Consider the following 16,548-nt stretch of genomic DNA (forward strand, 5'->3'; position numbering starts at 1 on the left):
TGAACAGATGAGGAGCACATGTAGAAGCTCAGACACAAAATTAAGAGACAGGTAGACATCAGCCATACAAGAGGACTGCATCCATGGAGGAACAGTTTCAGTTCTTTGCCACCCAGACAAGTACATGAAATCTACCAGAAAACTGGAACCTTGCTTGACTATTTTAAAGAAGATGACAGGTTTCTATCACTGTAAATTACTCAACAGCTGAACAGACCTATGCATCTAAGGCCAGAATATCCAAAATATGGACACTATTCAACTTAGAGCCACCCAAGAGAAGGGTTAAAAGGAAGCATCTTTCAACTCGTTCTTTGCTATATGACTTGGAAGTACCTCCATTTTGTAATTGCAACAGAGGCAGCCCCATCATGCGGTGTCTGGTTACCAAAACTACATGTCATTTATGACTGCTTGATGCCCTACTGCAACTGAAAACACAGAATTTCTGGTGTAGATGCCTACCGTAGAAGACTTTGAAATGAATCACCCTGGTACCTCCATGAAAAGAAAAAAGTAATAAGAAAGAATCAATCCTCAAACAAAAAGTTGAGTTAAAGGCTCCACAACTTTCCCATTTAGCCCAGCAAAATCACAAAAGGCTTCAGTAAAATGGCATTTCCCTTCTGTTTATTACTAAGAGCTTGTACTAAGTTAAAAGAAGGCTGCAAATTTGAAAAGTTTACCCTTCTGTGCATGTGTACCAAAACCAGTCTTATACCAACTTGACAAGCTATTTCTTCCTCAGAGAGGGTCTGCCTCTCTCAACATACAGCTCCAAGAACGGCAATTCACTCCCTGACAAATGACGTTGCAAACAGACTGTGCGTAGACCCCTGGCACATTTACAGAGGAAGCAGGAAGACAGATGGAAAATGATGCCTACAGGAAAAAGATTCTCTTGATAAGGCCAACTGAAAGAAATACCTGTACAAGCCAGATCAGACCAGGTTTAACTGTCAAACAATGCAATCAGCTGTAGGTTACATTCTGTGCAAAACACTTAGCATTTTTATGGCACTTAAGTGTTTAAGGAAAAAATAACAACTTCAAAAGCATTCCAAACCTTTGAATACTTGAGAAACTGGGGCCAAAATTAATGTCACTTTACAGACTAACATCACAACTTAAGAAAGCAAACTCAGACAAGCTTGTGAAGCATTCAAGCAATACACAATGTATCATAGCACTGTCCATAAGGACATTGAGATTGTATTTCTTAGAAGATATGAAAGTTTGCTGGAGTTTTTATAACATGTGACTACACATAAATGAGGATTAAAAAAATACTGAACAGGTTGGTTTTGTAAGCACAGTCCATCCTGAATAAGGCAGGATCCTGAGTGATTAAATTTCATATTCATGTAAATTTAGATACCACTACATATATAAACAGAAGACAAGTTAGAGCTGCAAAGACAACTTTAACTGACCTTATGATTTCCTTTTCAGGATACCATTCCTCCACCTCTGCACTAAGAACAAAACCTCCTTCCTTCCACATGGAACCTCTCAGTCCACCTCCACCTTCAGTAACATTTACAATTATATTACATCACACACATGCACACACATTGCATAATATTGCTACAGTGTATGCTGTATAAATTAGGTAAATACACTCCACTTTGTTTCAAAGTAATTCATCTGGATTTACACTTCTCTTATACAGTACACACAGTACCACATTCATGGATATGCAGCAAATGAACAATATATACGTCTCACATATCCAAAAGCAAGTAGGTCACTCAACTGTTCAAATTGTTTGAAGCAGTTATTTAAGCATCCAACTATATAACACAAGTATTTTATTTCTTAACAGTTGCTATAAAAACGTCAACAAGTTCTCAGCTCTTATGTTCTTTCTGTGTTATGAAGTTGCCAATCATGATTCCATAATTAACTTCCATGTTACCATGCAGCTCTGTAATGACTCCTACAAGCTTGATGTGGCAAGACTTTTTAAATAGCAACCACTCTGTAACAGGGGTTAACATTTTGCTTTGGACATCAAGAGTGATAACTTGCTTCAGATATGATAGACAGATGGGAAATGTCAGGGTAGGTTTATTTTAGCAATGAACCAGCCATGCTGCTTTCATTTTCAATAATGGTTTTATCACGAAAGTTCAATGCACTGGCTGCAAAGTCTTTCCCAGATAATCCATCTTTGGCACATTTTTCAACGTTATGCATCCTTGAAAGGCATTCCAAGATTTTTTTGATGGTCTGTACAGTGTAACAATCACTTCTTTTTTGACATTGTTTTGCCGATCGGGAAGAAAAGTGGAAAATGTGGAGTATGCAGAATAGTTTTAATAAACAGTTTTACATACAGTACCTTACATATAGAACAGTGTGTTTGCAAATTTAAATAATTTTTGAATGTACAGTGGCTTGTACTTTTATCAAAAGGTAAATTCAAGTGTACTGTCTATCGGTTCTAAAATGCATTTATACAGATAACTAGAACTGATAAACAGATGTGAGGCATAAAATGTTCAAGTATCTTAATGTCATCAGTTAAATAGCCTCCTTTTAACAGTCATATCTTACAAATTCCAAAACCTGTACATACATTATTTTCAATTTTAGAAACTGCTTGTTAAAAGGTAACATTTCATGTTAACCACCACTTCTTATTGTCCATTGTAACAAAACTAGCCATGTGTAGTTAGAAATGTGTATAGTATGCATGTATGTACATGCATTCCTATACACACATACACGCACACACACAAACATGGATGTAGCACTGGGTACAGCGGCAACTTAGAAGCACAGGGAAAGTCCTGGGCTCAAAATCCAGCAAGAGCTAACAGAGAAAGAAGGTTGCCTTTGGTTTTGTGACATTTTGTTCACTGAAGCTGAAAGGTTTTATAAATAAATGTTGGAGAATGTGTCATGTGATTTTTATTCTAGTGGTTTACTATATTCACAGCCACAGACATTTTTGCTGCTCTTGTCATTCCTCAACCCAGCTGAGGATGGTAAGTTTCCGGAGGGCCAACAACAGAACAGAACTGCCCAGGACAAAAATTGTACCTTGAATCGTGAATACTGAAATAGAACATAAAAAATATAAACCAGATACATTTTTGGATGGATTGCTGGCACCAAGTAGGACTTTGGAAAAAAAAATACAAAGCCTTCATGTAAATCATAATCAAACTCTCACTCCAGTGTTTTGAACGCTATTTGGCACATCTGACTACTCTTTGCCACTTGTGTCTTAAAGGAGCCTAAGGGTACTGCAATAAGGATATCTATTTAAAAAAATATCTTAAAATGGAGACCATGATAAGTAATTTCTTTCAAAAATCAAAGCTAGTATGTTCACTTTCCTGAACATTCATGAGAAGGGAACACCTAAAAAACCTTCCTTGTAGAGAGAATACAGAACTCTCTGGGTCTACCTTTTGCTAGCAAGACAAGAGGAATTAATTCATTAAAAAAGCAGTTCCCAAAAATTTTTAGTCAGCTGAATTCTGCTGATTTATAATTTGTTGCCAAAGGCTTCAAAATGGTCACATTGTTCTTCATAGCTTTTGTTTGTTCAGCTATCTTGTATGTGGGGATTCTCTTGTTTATCATCTTAAAATCGTTATCAACATTTCTCAGAATGCAGTGGTACATTCTGAAGCTTGGACACTGAATATGCAGTAAAGAATCTGTGACATTGAAAATCGGAGAGTTTGCCCCTCCTCCCTCTAAAGCTTCAGGCTATTAATGTAATCAGAAAAGAACCAGATAAATGCTCAGCTTTTTGCTGTCTTCCTGTCAGTCTTGTGGCTAGTAAGAAAATTCACTGTAAGGAACCTATTTTTATTTCTTTATTCTTCCTTTTTGTCATACAGAGCAAAGTGTTGCTATTTGCTGTACTTTCCCCATGTCAATTAAGAGCTGTTTGATACGTCGCTTCAGCTGAGGCAACCTTGCCAGAGGATCTGGTGGTTCCAGTTCTCCAGTGAAATCAAGCCAGCTTTCCAGCACTACAGAAGGAAAAGGAAGGAGCTGGTTAGAATAAGTTTTGAAGAAACAGTTTTCATAAAAAATTAAACATTTATTTCTTACTCTGACATTTCTAAGAGGACAAAACATACTGAGGCTGTGATTTTTATTTAACAGAAGGAATTTTTAGTAGGGAAACACCAACTAACTCTATGTTTCACTCAAACAGTTGTTGCTAGAAAAAGGTACCCAAGAGAAAATTATATCCTTGGATAACAATTTTCACAGCCTTTTGTCCACTGCAGTTCTGCAACAGAAAGGGCAATCTCTAAAAGCAAGGCTTGCTTCTGTCACTTTAACAGGTTGCTGTTTACAGAATGGTTTTCCAATCTTCACAAATGTTTTCAAGAAATGTCTATGCCCATAGAGACAGGGAAGGGCAAAGGTCAATCCTGCTAGCCTAGAAATATTGCCTAGTACAAGCAGGAATACTGGCAATTACTAGAACCTACTCCAGGTGCAGAGAAAAAAATCCAGTGATTATCCATATCTGGACCAACGCTAGACAAATTATCTAAGCTTTCTGAAGTCTGTCTAATATCATAAACTTGAGCTAAATTTTCAGGGTTCCTGAATGCTTAAGCTACTTCATTGGGCATTCAAAACTTGTGAAGTGGGGTGATGGGATGAAGGATGCAAGCCTTGGGGTACCCAAATTTGAATACAATACTTTAAAAAAAAAGAATTCCATCTTTGGTGTCTCAGATGACCTTCAACACAATGGCTATGAAAGATGCTGTATTAGTGAGTATTTGGCAGTGTAGTTACCATCAACTTCTTTTTCTATCAGGTCCATTCTGCTGGTGACTTCATTCTGTACATTCTCTATGTGGGTAAGGAGATTTAGCTGCCATTGAAGATGTGTATCCACTTGTTCTTCTGAACCTCTTCTTTCATTACAAACAAATACAGTGTTTCCTTCAGCAGAATTCTTCTTCATAGAAGCAACAGAAAGAAAAAAAAATATTGCCATTTAAGAGGGTTTTATTGTTGTGTTCTAGGTTCTGGTGTTGATTTCAACATTTGAGTCACATGTTAGACTATGCTAGTTTAGAACTGCACTTCTTTTTACTTGACCCAAAGCATACTGAAAAAGCCATGTACCATGACACACCAACGGACAAAACCAAACAAAATGCAAATTCCATACAATTGAGCATGTATCACACTGGAGGAGTGAGGCAAGAAGTAAAGTTTAACAGCTCAAGCACCTTAATGCAGTAAGACAGACTGCATTTCTGTGCCCATTTTATACAAATCGTGACTTAAATCCTTAAGTGCTGAGCTGCATAGGAATACCACCACCACAAATGTGCAAGCTCCTAAGGTACATTTCCGCTTTAGACAGAGAATGAAGGAAAACTCCCCAAAACACATAAACATCCAAGATGTAAAAAGTCACTATTTTGCACAAGTAAGACGACTATTCTATTTGATTAGGACAACAGACTTCTCTTCCTACCACTGCCATAGTCCCATGTAACTCCAAAGCCTGAGTCTCAGACAGAACTGAACATGTTTTCCACCTGAAATAATTCCATGATTCTATGTTTGGGGATAGTTATAAAGGCAGTAACAAGCAAAGTTATGCAAACATAAGTCTCTGAGGAATAATGAATTAGTATCTTCATAGCAAGACATAGACATAATATATAAGGCTCCAGATATTTCTGTATCTGACATTTCAACTAATGGGAACGACCAAAGAAAGTATACCAGATTTAATGAATTAAAACATTCAGCATCTCCAGTAATTAGCAAGATCCATAGTTCCCATTTTGTATCAACTGTGACTTCATCCTGGAGTTACTTTGCTACTGATAACATTATTTTATGGACTAGAATCTGTGCTCACGTAGTGTCGGTTCATGGCCAGTACCAGAGCAGGGACTGAATTTTATCATATTAATACACTTCTCTGCTCAAGTGCTCAGCTTCTATTTTTTTCCAAGTCATACAATAACAGACTTAACACTGATCCTTTCTTATTTCTTCCTCCAGACAAGAACAGAAGAGAGAGGAAGAAGAAAAGAGGGACTTCTTAAGAGAAAACCCCTAACTTTTTAAGACTTAAAACTAGTTAAAAAAACCCAAATCAAACTGGAACGAACCTGCTGGGAGCTTTATGAGCAAGTCCTGGAGGACAAGCACTGGTAATACAATGTTCAATAAAGGAGTTACAATTATTTATCAAAACCAGAGTACTTCATGCTTGAGCTGTTAGAGGGAAGAATCCAAAGCCCCCATCAAAACTTTGACAAGGAGAGGTAAAGGTGGTACCTTACAGAGAATTCAGTTCATGTAGAAGTGGGACTTCGGTGTCAGTGTAATCATGGTTTTAAGGCAAGTACAAACAGATTCATGGCTCCCTACTGATGATAAGGTGTCCCAAAGCAGAGTACCCTGACAATTCCCCAAACAAATTGCTTCACAGAATCACAGAATGGTAGGGGTTGGAAAGGACCTCTGTAGACCATCTAGTCCAACCCTCCCACCAAAGCAGGATCACCTAGGGCAGACCACACAGGAACATGTCCAGAGGGGTTTTGAGAGTCTCCAGAGAAGGAGACTCCACAACCTTTCTGGGCAGCTTGCTCCAGTGCTCCATCACCCTCACAGTAAAGTTTTCCTGGTTTAAAACAGAGAACACATAACTTTTTAGACATATGCTTTAGTCTCTAAAGGAATCATCAAGTTTTGTTTCACTGCTCACATTATTTTAATTCTAAATGTACTCATACTGTTTACAATGACAATTTAAGCTACTGTTGGAAGATAAGTTTATTTTACACTGCTGAGCATCTCCTTACTACACAAATGGTATATAATCAACATTTCTAATTAGAAGAAGCTCAAATTTCCCATTGAGACTATATAGCTTACATGCCACATTTAAAACTAAAATTAAAAGAAAAAAGACATATCTTACTCATTTCTTCCACACCAGAAACTGTACATCAAAAGGGGGATGAGTTGGGCGATTTATTCTCAGACAGTTGGTATTGCAGAAAACAGAAAGGTTTGTTTCATTTTGTTTTTTTGGTCAAGAGAACTCTTCACTAAAACCAGACTAAAAAGTTTCAAACATTTTCCACAAAGTAACAGATTCAGATAATTAATTAAAACCCAAGAAACAGATGTTTAAATAGCCAAATACAATCCTGACTAAAAACCTGTGAAACATTTAATAAGAAGAAATATGCAATATAAAAGACTCAAAAGAAGTTGCACATGAAGACAAGTTAGTTGTTAGTTAATCATTACTTGTGGACAGGATTCTAGTGTTGCTATTTAAAGAAGAATATGGTACAATAAACAACACCATTACAAATCTCAGTTTAACAAACAACAAAACCACACAGATAAAAAAACCACCAGAATTGAGAAAGAAAAAAAGAAAACTTGTTCCTATTTTCTCACCTTGCAAAAAACCAAACCAAAACAAAAAAGATCCCAACCAAACCAACCAACCCATATGTATCAAGGGCTTGCAATTTTAAACATAGGAAATCTTTTTTGCCTCTAAGCACTGGATTGAATATAAACAGTTTTAGTACAGGTAGTACTTTAACCATGTTTTGTATTTTATTCACCAGTTGAAATGGGCTTACTGTACCTGAAATAATTTCAGTGATCAGTTTTGCTTCCAGAGATTTCTGCTGACTTACAACAATGAACATTTTAAAATACTTGTACGTGCTTGAGTTTACCACACTGAAAATATTTTTCCAGCTAAGAAGCTTCCCAGATGAAGAATGACACTTACCTGCTCATTCATGCCACCATCTTTAAAAGAATATTGTAAACAGTTTTTATTCTCTGTGTGAAATTCCTGATCTTCCTCAAAACTACTTGAATCTTCATCATCTGAGCTCATAGGATCAGTGACTGTTTTGCAGTCTTGACCAAAACTCTGTGGTTTTTGATAACTGTGCTCACTTGTGATGTATGTTTCTTCCATTTTCTGGGGTAAACTGGGTGGCTCTTTATGGTTTTGACTGTGACATGTCCTTTCAGTTGTATTAACAGAATCTGGCAAAGTAATTAATTTTCTCTCTACCCCAACAGTTACTTGTTCTTGTTCTTTTCGCATCCCTGAATAAGCCCAGAGATGAAGGTCTGGGTGATGCTTATTTCTGCAGTAAAGGGAGAGAAAATAAGCAAGTTATAAAGAGTAGCACTTACAGCACTTAACTCCTACGGAAGCTGAGCATACTCCACATATTGCACTTGAATTATTTGAACTATTATACAAGTAAGACGTTTAATGTGAGAGAATAATACATATGGAATACTGCTAGTCTCTGCTACCTAACTATATATAGATGGAGAATGACACTTACTTTAATATCCCAATCTTCAACTGCAGTCCATGCAATATTTCAGTTACACCATATACGTCTGCCAGTAGGTGATGTGTTGACACAATCTTTTTGGCATTAAGGTGAGAGTAGTTTTCTTTCAAAAATGATAATCCACACATGTGTCCATTGTTTAGCCAGTCTTTATCATAAAGATATTTGGCACTCCACCTTTGACCTGAGGAAAGCAATAAATAAACTGAGGTCCAGCTAAAGCCACTGTAAAATCACATTTAAAAGTAGAGTGCTATAATTATGTACTCTCCTAAATAACTCCTAACATCCAAGAAAGAATGATTCAAGGTTTTGCTATTTCAAAACCTAGTTTTTAAAGATTAAAAGGAAATTTAAGAGTTAGAAAAACAAATGTGACATCTCAAGATCTCTATAAATGGCATTAGGAAAGAATCTAATCATCTTCGCAATCAAAGTACAGGATATTAGGAACTGCACTATTGCAATCTAACTGCAGTAAAAGTGTTAAAATTGGCATTTGTCTAAAAACTGCAGCTTACTTCTAAAAAAAAAGACAGAAAAGAAAAGCCTAAGTTACCATAAGAAATGTTAGAAAGTGGGGTTTGTAGGGACATATCCAAAACACCTAGCTTGTTTCTGAAAGACAAATATTTTGCTTTAACACCAAAGTAAAGATCTATTTATTAGAAGCCAGAAGAAGGCTTCTTCACAAGAAGCAGTCTTTAGACTATCCTTTGAGAGACCTTTTACCAGACACTACTAGATAGGATATTGATGTTAGTGGGCCATAGGGCTTCCATGCTATGGCAACATCTACAAACCTGACCCAACAGGCATGAACGTGTATTTAGCTAACACTTCTACAGCAACTTCATTAAATGTGTCAAAAAAACCCCCAACCAACCAAAAGAACCAAAGCAACAACAAAAAAAAAAAAACACAACCAAAAAACTAAAATGAAACAACAAAAAATCCTTATCAAAACCCAAAAATAGAAATGTATAATGCTAATTATTCAGATATTCTTGTTTACAGTGAGGGACCAAGACAAACAGACTGACTAAGACTGCAATATCTTACACTCAATGTCATATCAGACTATCATCATATACAGAACACATAATGGGTTGATGGAAGCCCTCCATACCTTTCAGGAGAATACCCTGTCTATCTCCTTTCTGCCCATTATCCCAATACACTTTAAAATACTGACATTGTGAATGACCTTTTTCTCCTGACATAGAAAGAAAAGAAGTAATGGTTAGGAAGGGAGAGAAGAGAAAAATTAGGGACACAGTCTCTGCACAGCAGAGGGATAACGAAGTACCTAGTACAGTGCAGGAAAGAACACAAGACAGATTAGTTGGTTTTAGTAAGAAAAAGCTTGACTGCTTAAAGAGTACACCACACAGAAGTACCAAACAAGATTCTATTCCATCCATTTAGATTTAGACTGGGGCAAATGGATGAAGTCACATCTTTCCAGCTTTATATTATTAAATTTTCTTCCTGAAAGTAACTAATAAATACTGTGGTATCTTAGTTTCATAGTTTCATAGTTTCATTCAGGGTTGGAAGGGACCACAAGGATCATCTAGTTCCAACCCCCCTGCCATGGGCAGGGACACCCCACACTAGATCAGGCTGGACAGAGACTCATCCACCTCTACAGATACTTTTTCAATTTCATTCTGTAACTTCAGAACCAAATCAGCCTTTTTTTGAACCAGCTGGACTGTTGGATATTTCACCAGAAGACAGTTATGTTCATTTGCATCAACTGGCAGGAAAAAATACTCAGAACTTTTGTAGTTTTGTTCCAAATAACTGCTAAGAAAAATGAGTTTATGGACAGAATAGTTTTTAAATCGGTATCACAGTATCACCAAGGTCAGAAGTGACCTCAAAGATCATCAAGTCCAACCTGTCACCACAGACCTCATGACTAGACCATGGCACTATCTTCTTACTCAAACATATTCACTTTGAAAGTAAACAGACATCTCCTAATTCTTGCAGTATCTAACATCCTAGCTGAACTTAAGTTCAATATAGCTTGTACACTATGATTTACCACAAAAAGTGCTGATTTTTTTTTGTATTTTACACATTCGGTTCCACACCTTCATCTACACAGTACTGGACAAATGCAAACATGAAAAAATTGCAGTTAATATAAAATGACATCCACAGCATATTTGAGTGCACTGTAGTAATGAGTCCTTTTTCTCAAAAAAAAAAAAAAAAGGAACAGATTTGATTCCAAGTGTAGGCAAAACACATCGCTGAACAAGAATGATTTGTTTAGAAAGGCTTTTCAGACTACATCGGCATGGAAAAGCTCTAAGGGTCTGGGGGAATTAAGTTTCAACAATTAATGTGATGGCAATTAAGATCATTAATAACATTTAGCATACCTAATGGGAAAGTAAGTTTACACTCTGAGCCAAACTTTGAATCACTTGCCCCGAGGAAGTGTAACAGACAACACAAAACACACAAAATTTTAACCACTTAAGCAATGCATAGTATCTCTGCCCAAAAATCCTAAGCAGACAGCTGAAGATAAAAGTGGTTCACCCATACCTGGTGGATCTCTGCAGATGTAACAGATGTACTGGTCTGGAATACTGTCCTCTAAGAGTCCCATGCACACACTGTGCTGCCAACACAGGCACTCTTCACACTAACATCAGAAAAAAACAAACACAAAAGCAAAAACTAGAACTGAGATAAGTGGATTAAAAAAGACAGAAGCTATTTCTTGTATCATCAAAATGAAGAGAACAGCAGTTTAACTTCAACAGCTGATCTGAATAAGATTATTTTAGTTGGGCAATTTGTGTTTGGGTAGACAAAGACACCAAGCTATAAAGAACTCTGAAGCTTACCTCAACCACGAATTCCAGACTGGGAAAAAAATTGAAGATAAAATTTTCAACAGTATTTTATTACAACATTCAGTATTTTAGCACCTAAATATTTAGTAGTGGAACATAAGACAGGAGTATAATATTACAGTAAAGTAGAAAGATAATGTAATACATTACAGCATAACAGTGTAAAGTAGAAAACTCTTCAGTTTAATTATTTACATTTACAAAGCATCTCTCCAGTGCGCTAGAAAGATGTGCTTTTAATATCGCACCAATGGAAAATCTAAAAGAAAAAGAAAATGAAGAGAAAAAGGAAGATGAGAAACAAGAGAACAGGAGAGCAAAATAGAAGTGGTAAGATATAAGGACCTAGAAACAGCAAACTACTTGCTCTCAGTGAAGCAAGGAAGCAAAAGGAAAAATCAGGCTGACATTGGACATTAGAAACAAGCAGGAAACTACCACTTAAAAGTATCATTCCCGTTCTCAACTCAGTATTCACCCACATTCCAAACATTTGCTGGTTCAGTACTGTTAAGTCTCTCCTCTCTGCTTTAGCATGCTTTTCAGCATCAACCTATTTAAAACACTGAGGTCACCTTTCCTCCTGTTACACTAGGAAATTCTAGCCATATTCTCTCTCCAAAGGCTTCTACACCAGTTCATTGTTTTCATATTATTATCACATGTGAACTCCCTTCTTAGTTCCTCCAACACAGCACTGTATTCCAGCATGTTCCCAGAGACAGTCTTTGGGTCTTTTACTTTCAGGTCTTTCTGTCACTTCCAAAAGACTTTCAGTCTATTAACACAGAATAGTCGTAACTGCTTCCTTCAAGTATCAACTAAAAAGTCTCCATATGTGTGTGTGTCTGTGTGAAACAAAACAACAAAAAAAACACACAGCAAGTTCATGACTTTTAGAGTCACTGACAGCTGAGGTCTTCCTCTCTGTTGCCTGCATCTGACCTAATCACTGCATTATGAATTCCTTGAGACAAAGACATCAAATTCTTCATCACTAGATAGGAAATGCTCCCCTTGTTGGAATACAAATAAATAAGCAGCCAGAGCTGCAATCCATCAGGGCCTGGATGCTGTGATTTACATTCTTAGGGCTGTTCCAAAGATGAAGCATGCACACCACGCACACAATTACTGACAAGACTTGCATATAACTGAGGTACATTTACAGGGAGCAGAGTGGTTTCTATAATTGGTACTGCTAAACACAAGGACCAAAGCAAAAAGGCTGGTATAATCGGGATTGTCTGTGGACAGAAGTGACAATGTGTATGTGGGAGAAGAAACTCCACCCCAAACTGATCAAGTGGCTATAAAGAAAAAAGGTTACCTTTCCTTACAAACCTGTTCTACATATTGAATTGTTAGAGAAACCCCATCCGAGAGCAACAGTTCTGCATATAAGAAACACTTTATTATTGCTCACTCCTATTTACAGCTCTTTGCATAACTTTGGTCTTCCACATATCAGAAGTGCACCATCTCAAGCAAGACATTCATGTGGAAAAAATAACCTGCTCTTCAAATTTCTTTACCTGAATCATAAAGCCATTTTCTTCATCCAGTTCACAGATGCATCTAACAATTTCGTTGAGAGCATCATCTTCATCCTGAGACTCTTCAAAGTTAGTTGAATCAAAATCCTGATTGTATTCATCACCACTAAGTAACAAACTCTCTGTAGAGGAATCATCCAAGAACTCCATATCTGAAAGGTCTAGTAAAAACAAATACAAAAGAAATTGTGTGTGCAGAGACAATAGTTTACAGAAACGTAGGGATTTTCAGACGTTAAACTCTTAACTTGCATATAGCAAAAAAAAAATGTAAAAAAATTGTTCTCATACAGACTGCTGGTAGATTTCTTGAGAAATTCTGCAAAATGCTTTTAATGTGACCTCCTCAGAAGCAGAGTAGCAACACTTAACCAAAGCAAGTACAATGCAGAACAGCTTGAGAATGTAAGCATTCTGACTTAAATAGATGAAGTATAAATCAATCACCAATTTATAGCTGCAATCTCAAACACAAACCAAATTATTTCTTTTAAAATTATCTTGGAAGAATTAAACCTACAAACTGAAAGCTACTGTTCAGTCAACCTACTTTCTCCACTAAGGTCAACAGACAAGATAGCTCTTGGATACTGGTATGATGTATTCTTCTCTGAGAACATGCTGCGCAAAGTCAGAGAGCTCCCTGAAGACCGTGTTAGTGGGGAGGAGCACCTGTCCAAGTATTCAACAGAACTGTCTTCATAATCTGAATAATCTGAAAAGTTAGAAGAAAACAAGTCAGTGCTACAAAAGTGAAGACAACTTCATGACAAATACAAAAAAAAAAAAAAGGCAATGTACTTCAACATTAGGTTCCTGCGTGAGGGGATCAACAGTTTGGTATTGGGATGATGAAACTGTAAATATTAAATGGCTAAAGCTTTTCATAATACATTTCATCAATTTTTCCAGTCAGAAACATAATGAAGTCCACTCAGGACATAAGTGTCTCTCTAAGGGTGAGAACCAGGAGGGCTATGGAGACCAGGGAAGTCCTGGCCAACTTCAGGAGTGTGCAAGACTACACTTATGAGTGAGATGGGGCCACAGCTCCAGGGGCTCTTATCTCCCCATGCCAGCAACTGGGAGGACTGGGATCCAGAGGCAACTACTGGGCAGTCTGAGCCCAGCTGCTGGAGGGATCCACACTGTACATATATACATCTATATATTGTCAGTAGCACACACCAGACTGGGGAGCAGGATGAGACATACAAGCACAGACAGCATGGTGTGCTTGTGTCTACTGGCAATACAGCAGTATAGACACTGACACCAGCATCATGTATTTTCCTCTATCCTACACTATTTGCAATAATCTCAAGGAAACCATTTGCGAGCCTGTTCTTAATCACAGTGACTGGAGAGCTTGTCTCAACTAAGTCATGGAATGACAAAATAGTTTGAGTTGGAAGGGACCTTGAAGATCATCTAGTTCCAACCCCCATGCCCATGCCACAGGCAGGGACGCCTTCCACTAGATCAGGTTGCTCAAGGCCTTGAACACTTCCAGGAAGGGGGCATCCACAACTTCCCTGGGCAACCAGTCTTTGGCAAGAGGAAAAGACAGAACAAGTCTGCATTTGCCCATGCTGTTATTTTTACTGCCTCAATGCTGCAAGACAGCACTGGATACAAAAAGTGAGGTAAACCAAGAAATTTCTAATGTCATTTTGAGGAAGACTAAAATAACCAAAGACACAGTACAGCTGTTGTCAGCAGGATAGTTATCTTTTCATTAAAAAAAGAAAACTGAAACATTGTTCAGTTTACTCCACAGAAATCATGCCAAGGAGAGCTACAGAAAGGATGACTTTAAACCACAAACAGGGAGGGGAAAAAAAGTGATCTGAAAGGCGTTTCTACTTTGTTTAAAAAAACCCACAAGCTATCTAGAGCCTCATAGCTAAAGGCAAATACTTTTTGTCCCTTTAGGGAATGGAAAGAACAGAAAGAAGATAAGAAATATGATTGAAGAATCAGAAAAAGGAAGTGAAGCAAAGACAAATGGAATCACCATTTGTCAAGACAACAGACAAGCTTGTTACAACATAATCACCAACCTCAGCTGTTAAGGAGGGGCTGCATTTTATACAGTAAACCAGCAAAATTTAGCAGACTAAATTCTAGAACAATTTTAATATCCAAGCAAAATAGGTAGAACACATATATGGAGCTTCAAATGACGAATTTGAATAGATGAGTGAACTTATCTTTTGAAGGAAGAAAAATCATCTACCAAGTTTCTGCGTCTATCACATAGAAACACGCTATAAACACAAAAAGGAGGTCATAGACCTAAGTATCTTTCAACATTTAAGGCCCGCAAAGACAATCAGATCCTGGGCTGCATCAGGAGAAGTGTGGCCAGCAGGTCGAGAGAGGTGATCCTCCCCCTCTACTCAGCCCTGGTGAGACCCCACCTGAGTACTGTGTCCAGTTCTGGAGCCCCTATTACAAGAGGGATGTGGAGGTGCTGGAACGTGTCCAGAGAAGGGCCACAAGGATGATCAGAGGGCTGGAGCACCTCCCCTATGAGGGCAGACTGAAGGAGTTGGGGCTGTTCAGTCTGGAGAAGAAAAGGCTCCGAGGTGACCTAATTGTGGCCTTCCGGTATCTGAAGGGGGCCTACAGGAAGGCTGGGGAAGGACTTCTCAGGATCTCAGGTAGTGATAGGACTAGGGGGAATGGAATGAAGCTGGAGGTGGGGAGATTCAGGCTAGATGTGAGGAGGAGGTTCTTCCCCGTGAGAGTGGTGAAACCCTGGAATGGGTTGTCCAGGGAGGTGGTCGAGGCCCCGTCCCTGGAGGTGTTTAAGCCCAGGCTGGATTTGGCTCTGGCCAGCCTGATCTAGTGTGGGGTGTCCCTGCCCATGGCAGGGGGGTTGGACCTAGATGATCCTTGTGGTCCCTTCCAACCCTGAATGATACTATGATACTATGATAATATGTACTCTCTGAAGTTTCTAATATTTGACATTCTTATTGTTTAGAAACAAGTTTTAATATCTAATGCCAGAAATGCCCTAATTTTGCTTATGAAAAGCAGTAAACTGAACTTACCATGCTGTTTAGATTTCTTCTTTTTTTTCTTCTTCTTTTTCTGTTTTGGTTTATGATCTTTCTCCTTTTTTTCTTTTTTCTCTTTTTCCTTTTCTTTCTTTTTACCTGAAATAAAAATCCAGCACTTTGAAACAGCAATACCATTCCAAACTGCTCACTTCATTTGACTTAAACATGACACCCCAAATTAAGTATTTCAGTGGCCTAGACACATCAAAATGATTCAATTTACTTTATATCTTGGGCATGTCTCTCACTAATTGCTACTTCAAAGAAATCTCTCTCCACAAGTAACATTTTACTATTTTAAGTATTTCCAAATGAGGTATCATAGCAAAAGACATAGCAAAGCACAGAAAACAAGTGATAGCATTGAAATAGCTTAGAGAATCTATTTTACTTACAGTTTATGAAACAAAAACAAAACAAACATTAAAAAACAGTGTGGACAAGGGACAAAGCTCTCAAAAGTGAGAAAATTTAAACGAAAAAAGGTAACACTGTCTTAAAAACATGTTAGCCCTACAGAAAGTCATTTGAAGGAAATTTCAGTATCACAAAACTGCTGATGCTGTCAGCACTTTCTACTACACAGCAACATCCTCAGAGCAAAATGATACTGACTAAAATTTATGACACATTTTTCACACTGAAGCTCACTTCTGGGCACTGTTGGTAC

At 37.7% G+C, this 16,548-nt stretch overlaps 1 protein-coding gene across 11 annotated transcripts in view; it reads right to left on the reverse strand.

Annotated features, from left to right (window-relative positions):
* Positions 1-3,823: 3,823 nt before the first annotated feature.
* The window catches only part of PHF20L1 (PHD finger protein 20 like 1), a 48,459-nt gene continuing 35,734 nt past the window's right edge, over positions 3,824-16,548 (reverse strand). For 5 of the 11 annotated variants that reach the window (XM_068155512.1, XM_068155507.1, XM_068155505.1 and 2 more), the window contains 9 exons: positions 15,870-15,974; positions 13,358-13,522; positions 12,787-12,968; positions 10,938-11,037; positions 9,499-9,585; positions 8,358-8,553; positions 7,781-8,150; positions 4,783-4,948; positions 3,824-3,995 (listed from right to left, as the gene is read on the reverse strand). In XM_068155512.1, the coding sequence (XP_068011613.1) occupies positions 3,853-3,995; positions 4,783-4,948; positions 7,781-8,150; positions 8,358-8,553; positions 9,499-9,585; positions 10,938-11,037; positions 12,787-12,968; positions 13,358-13,522; positions 15,870-15,974 (1,514 nt within the window). In that variant the 3' untranslated portion in view covers positions 3,824-3,852. The remainder of the gene's footprint in view (positions 3,996-4,782; positions 4,949-7,780; positions 8,151-8,357; positions 8,554-9,498; positions 9,586-10,937; positions 11,038-12,786; positions 12,969-13,357; positions 13,523-15,869; positions 15,975-16,548) is intronic. The other 6 variants (XM_068155506.1, XM_068155514.1, XM_068155508.1 and 3 more) reach the window with 3 other exon arrangements.

This window comes from Melanerpes formicivorus, unplaced genomic scaffold (assembly GCF_026170545.1).
Source record: "Melanerpes formicivorus ecotype bairdi unplaced genomic scaffold, bMelFor1.0.p_v2 SCAF_32, whole genome shotgun sequence".
Lineage (NCBI taxonomy): Eukaryota > Metazoa > Chordata > Aves > Piciformes > Picidae > Melanerpes > Melanerpes formicivorus.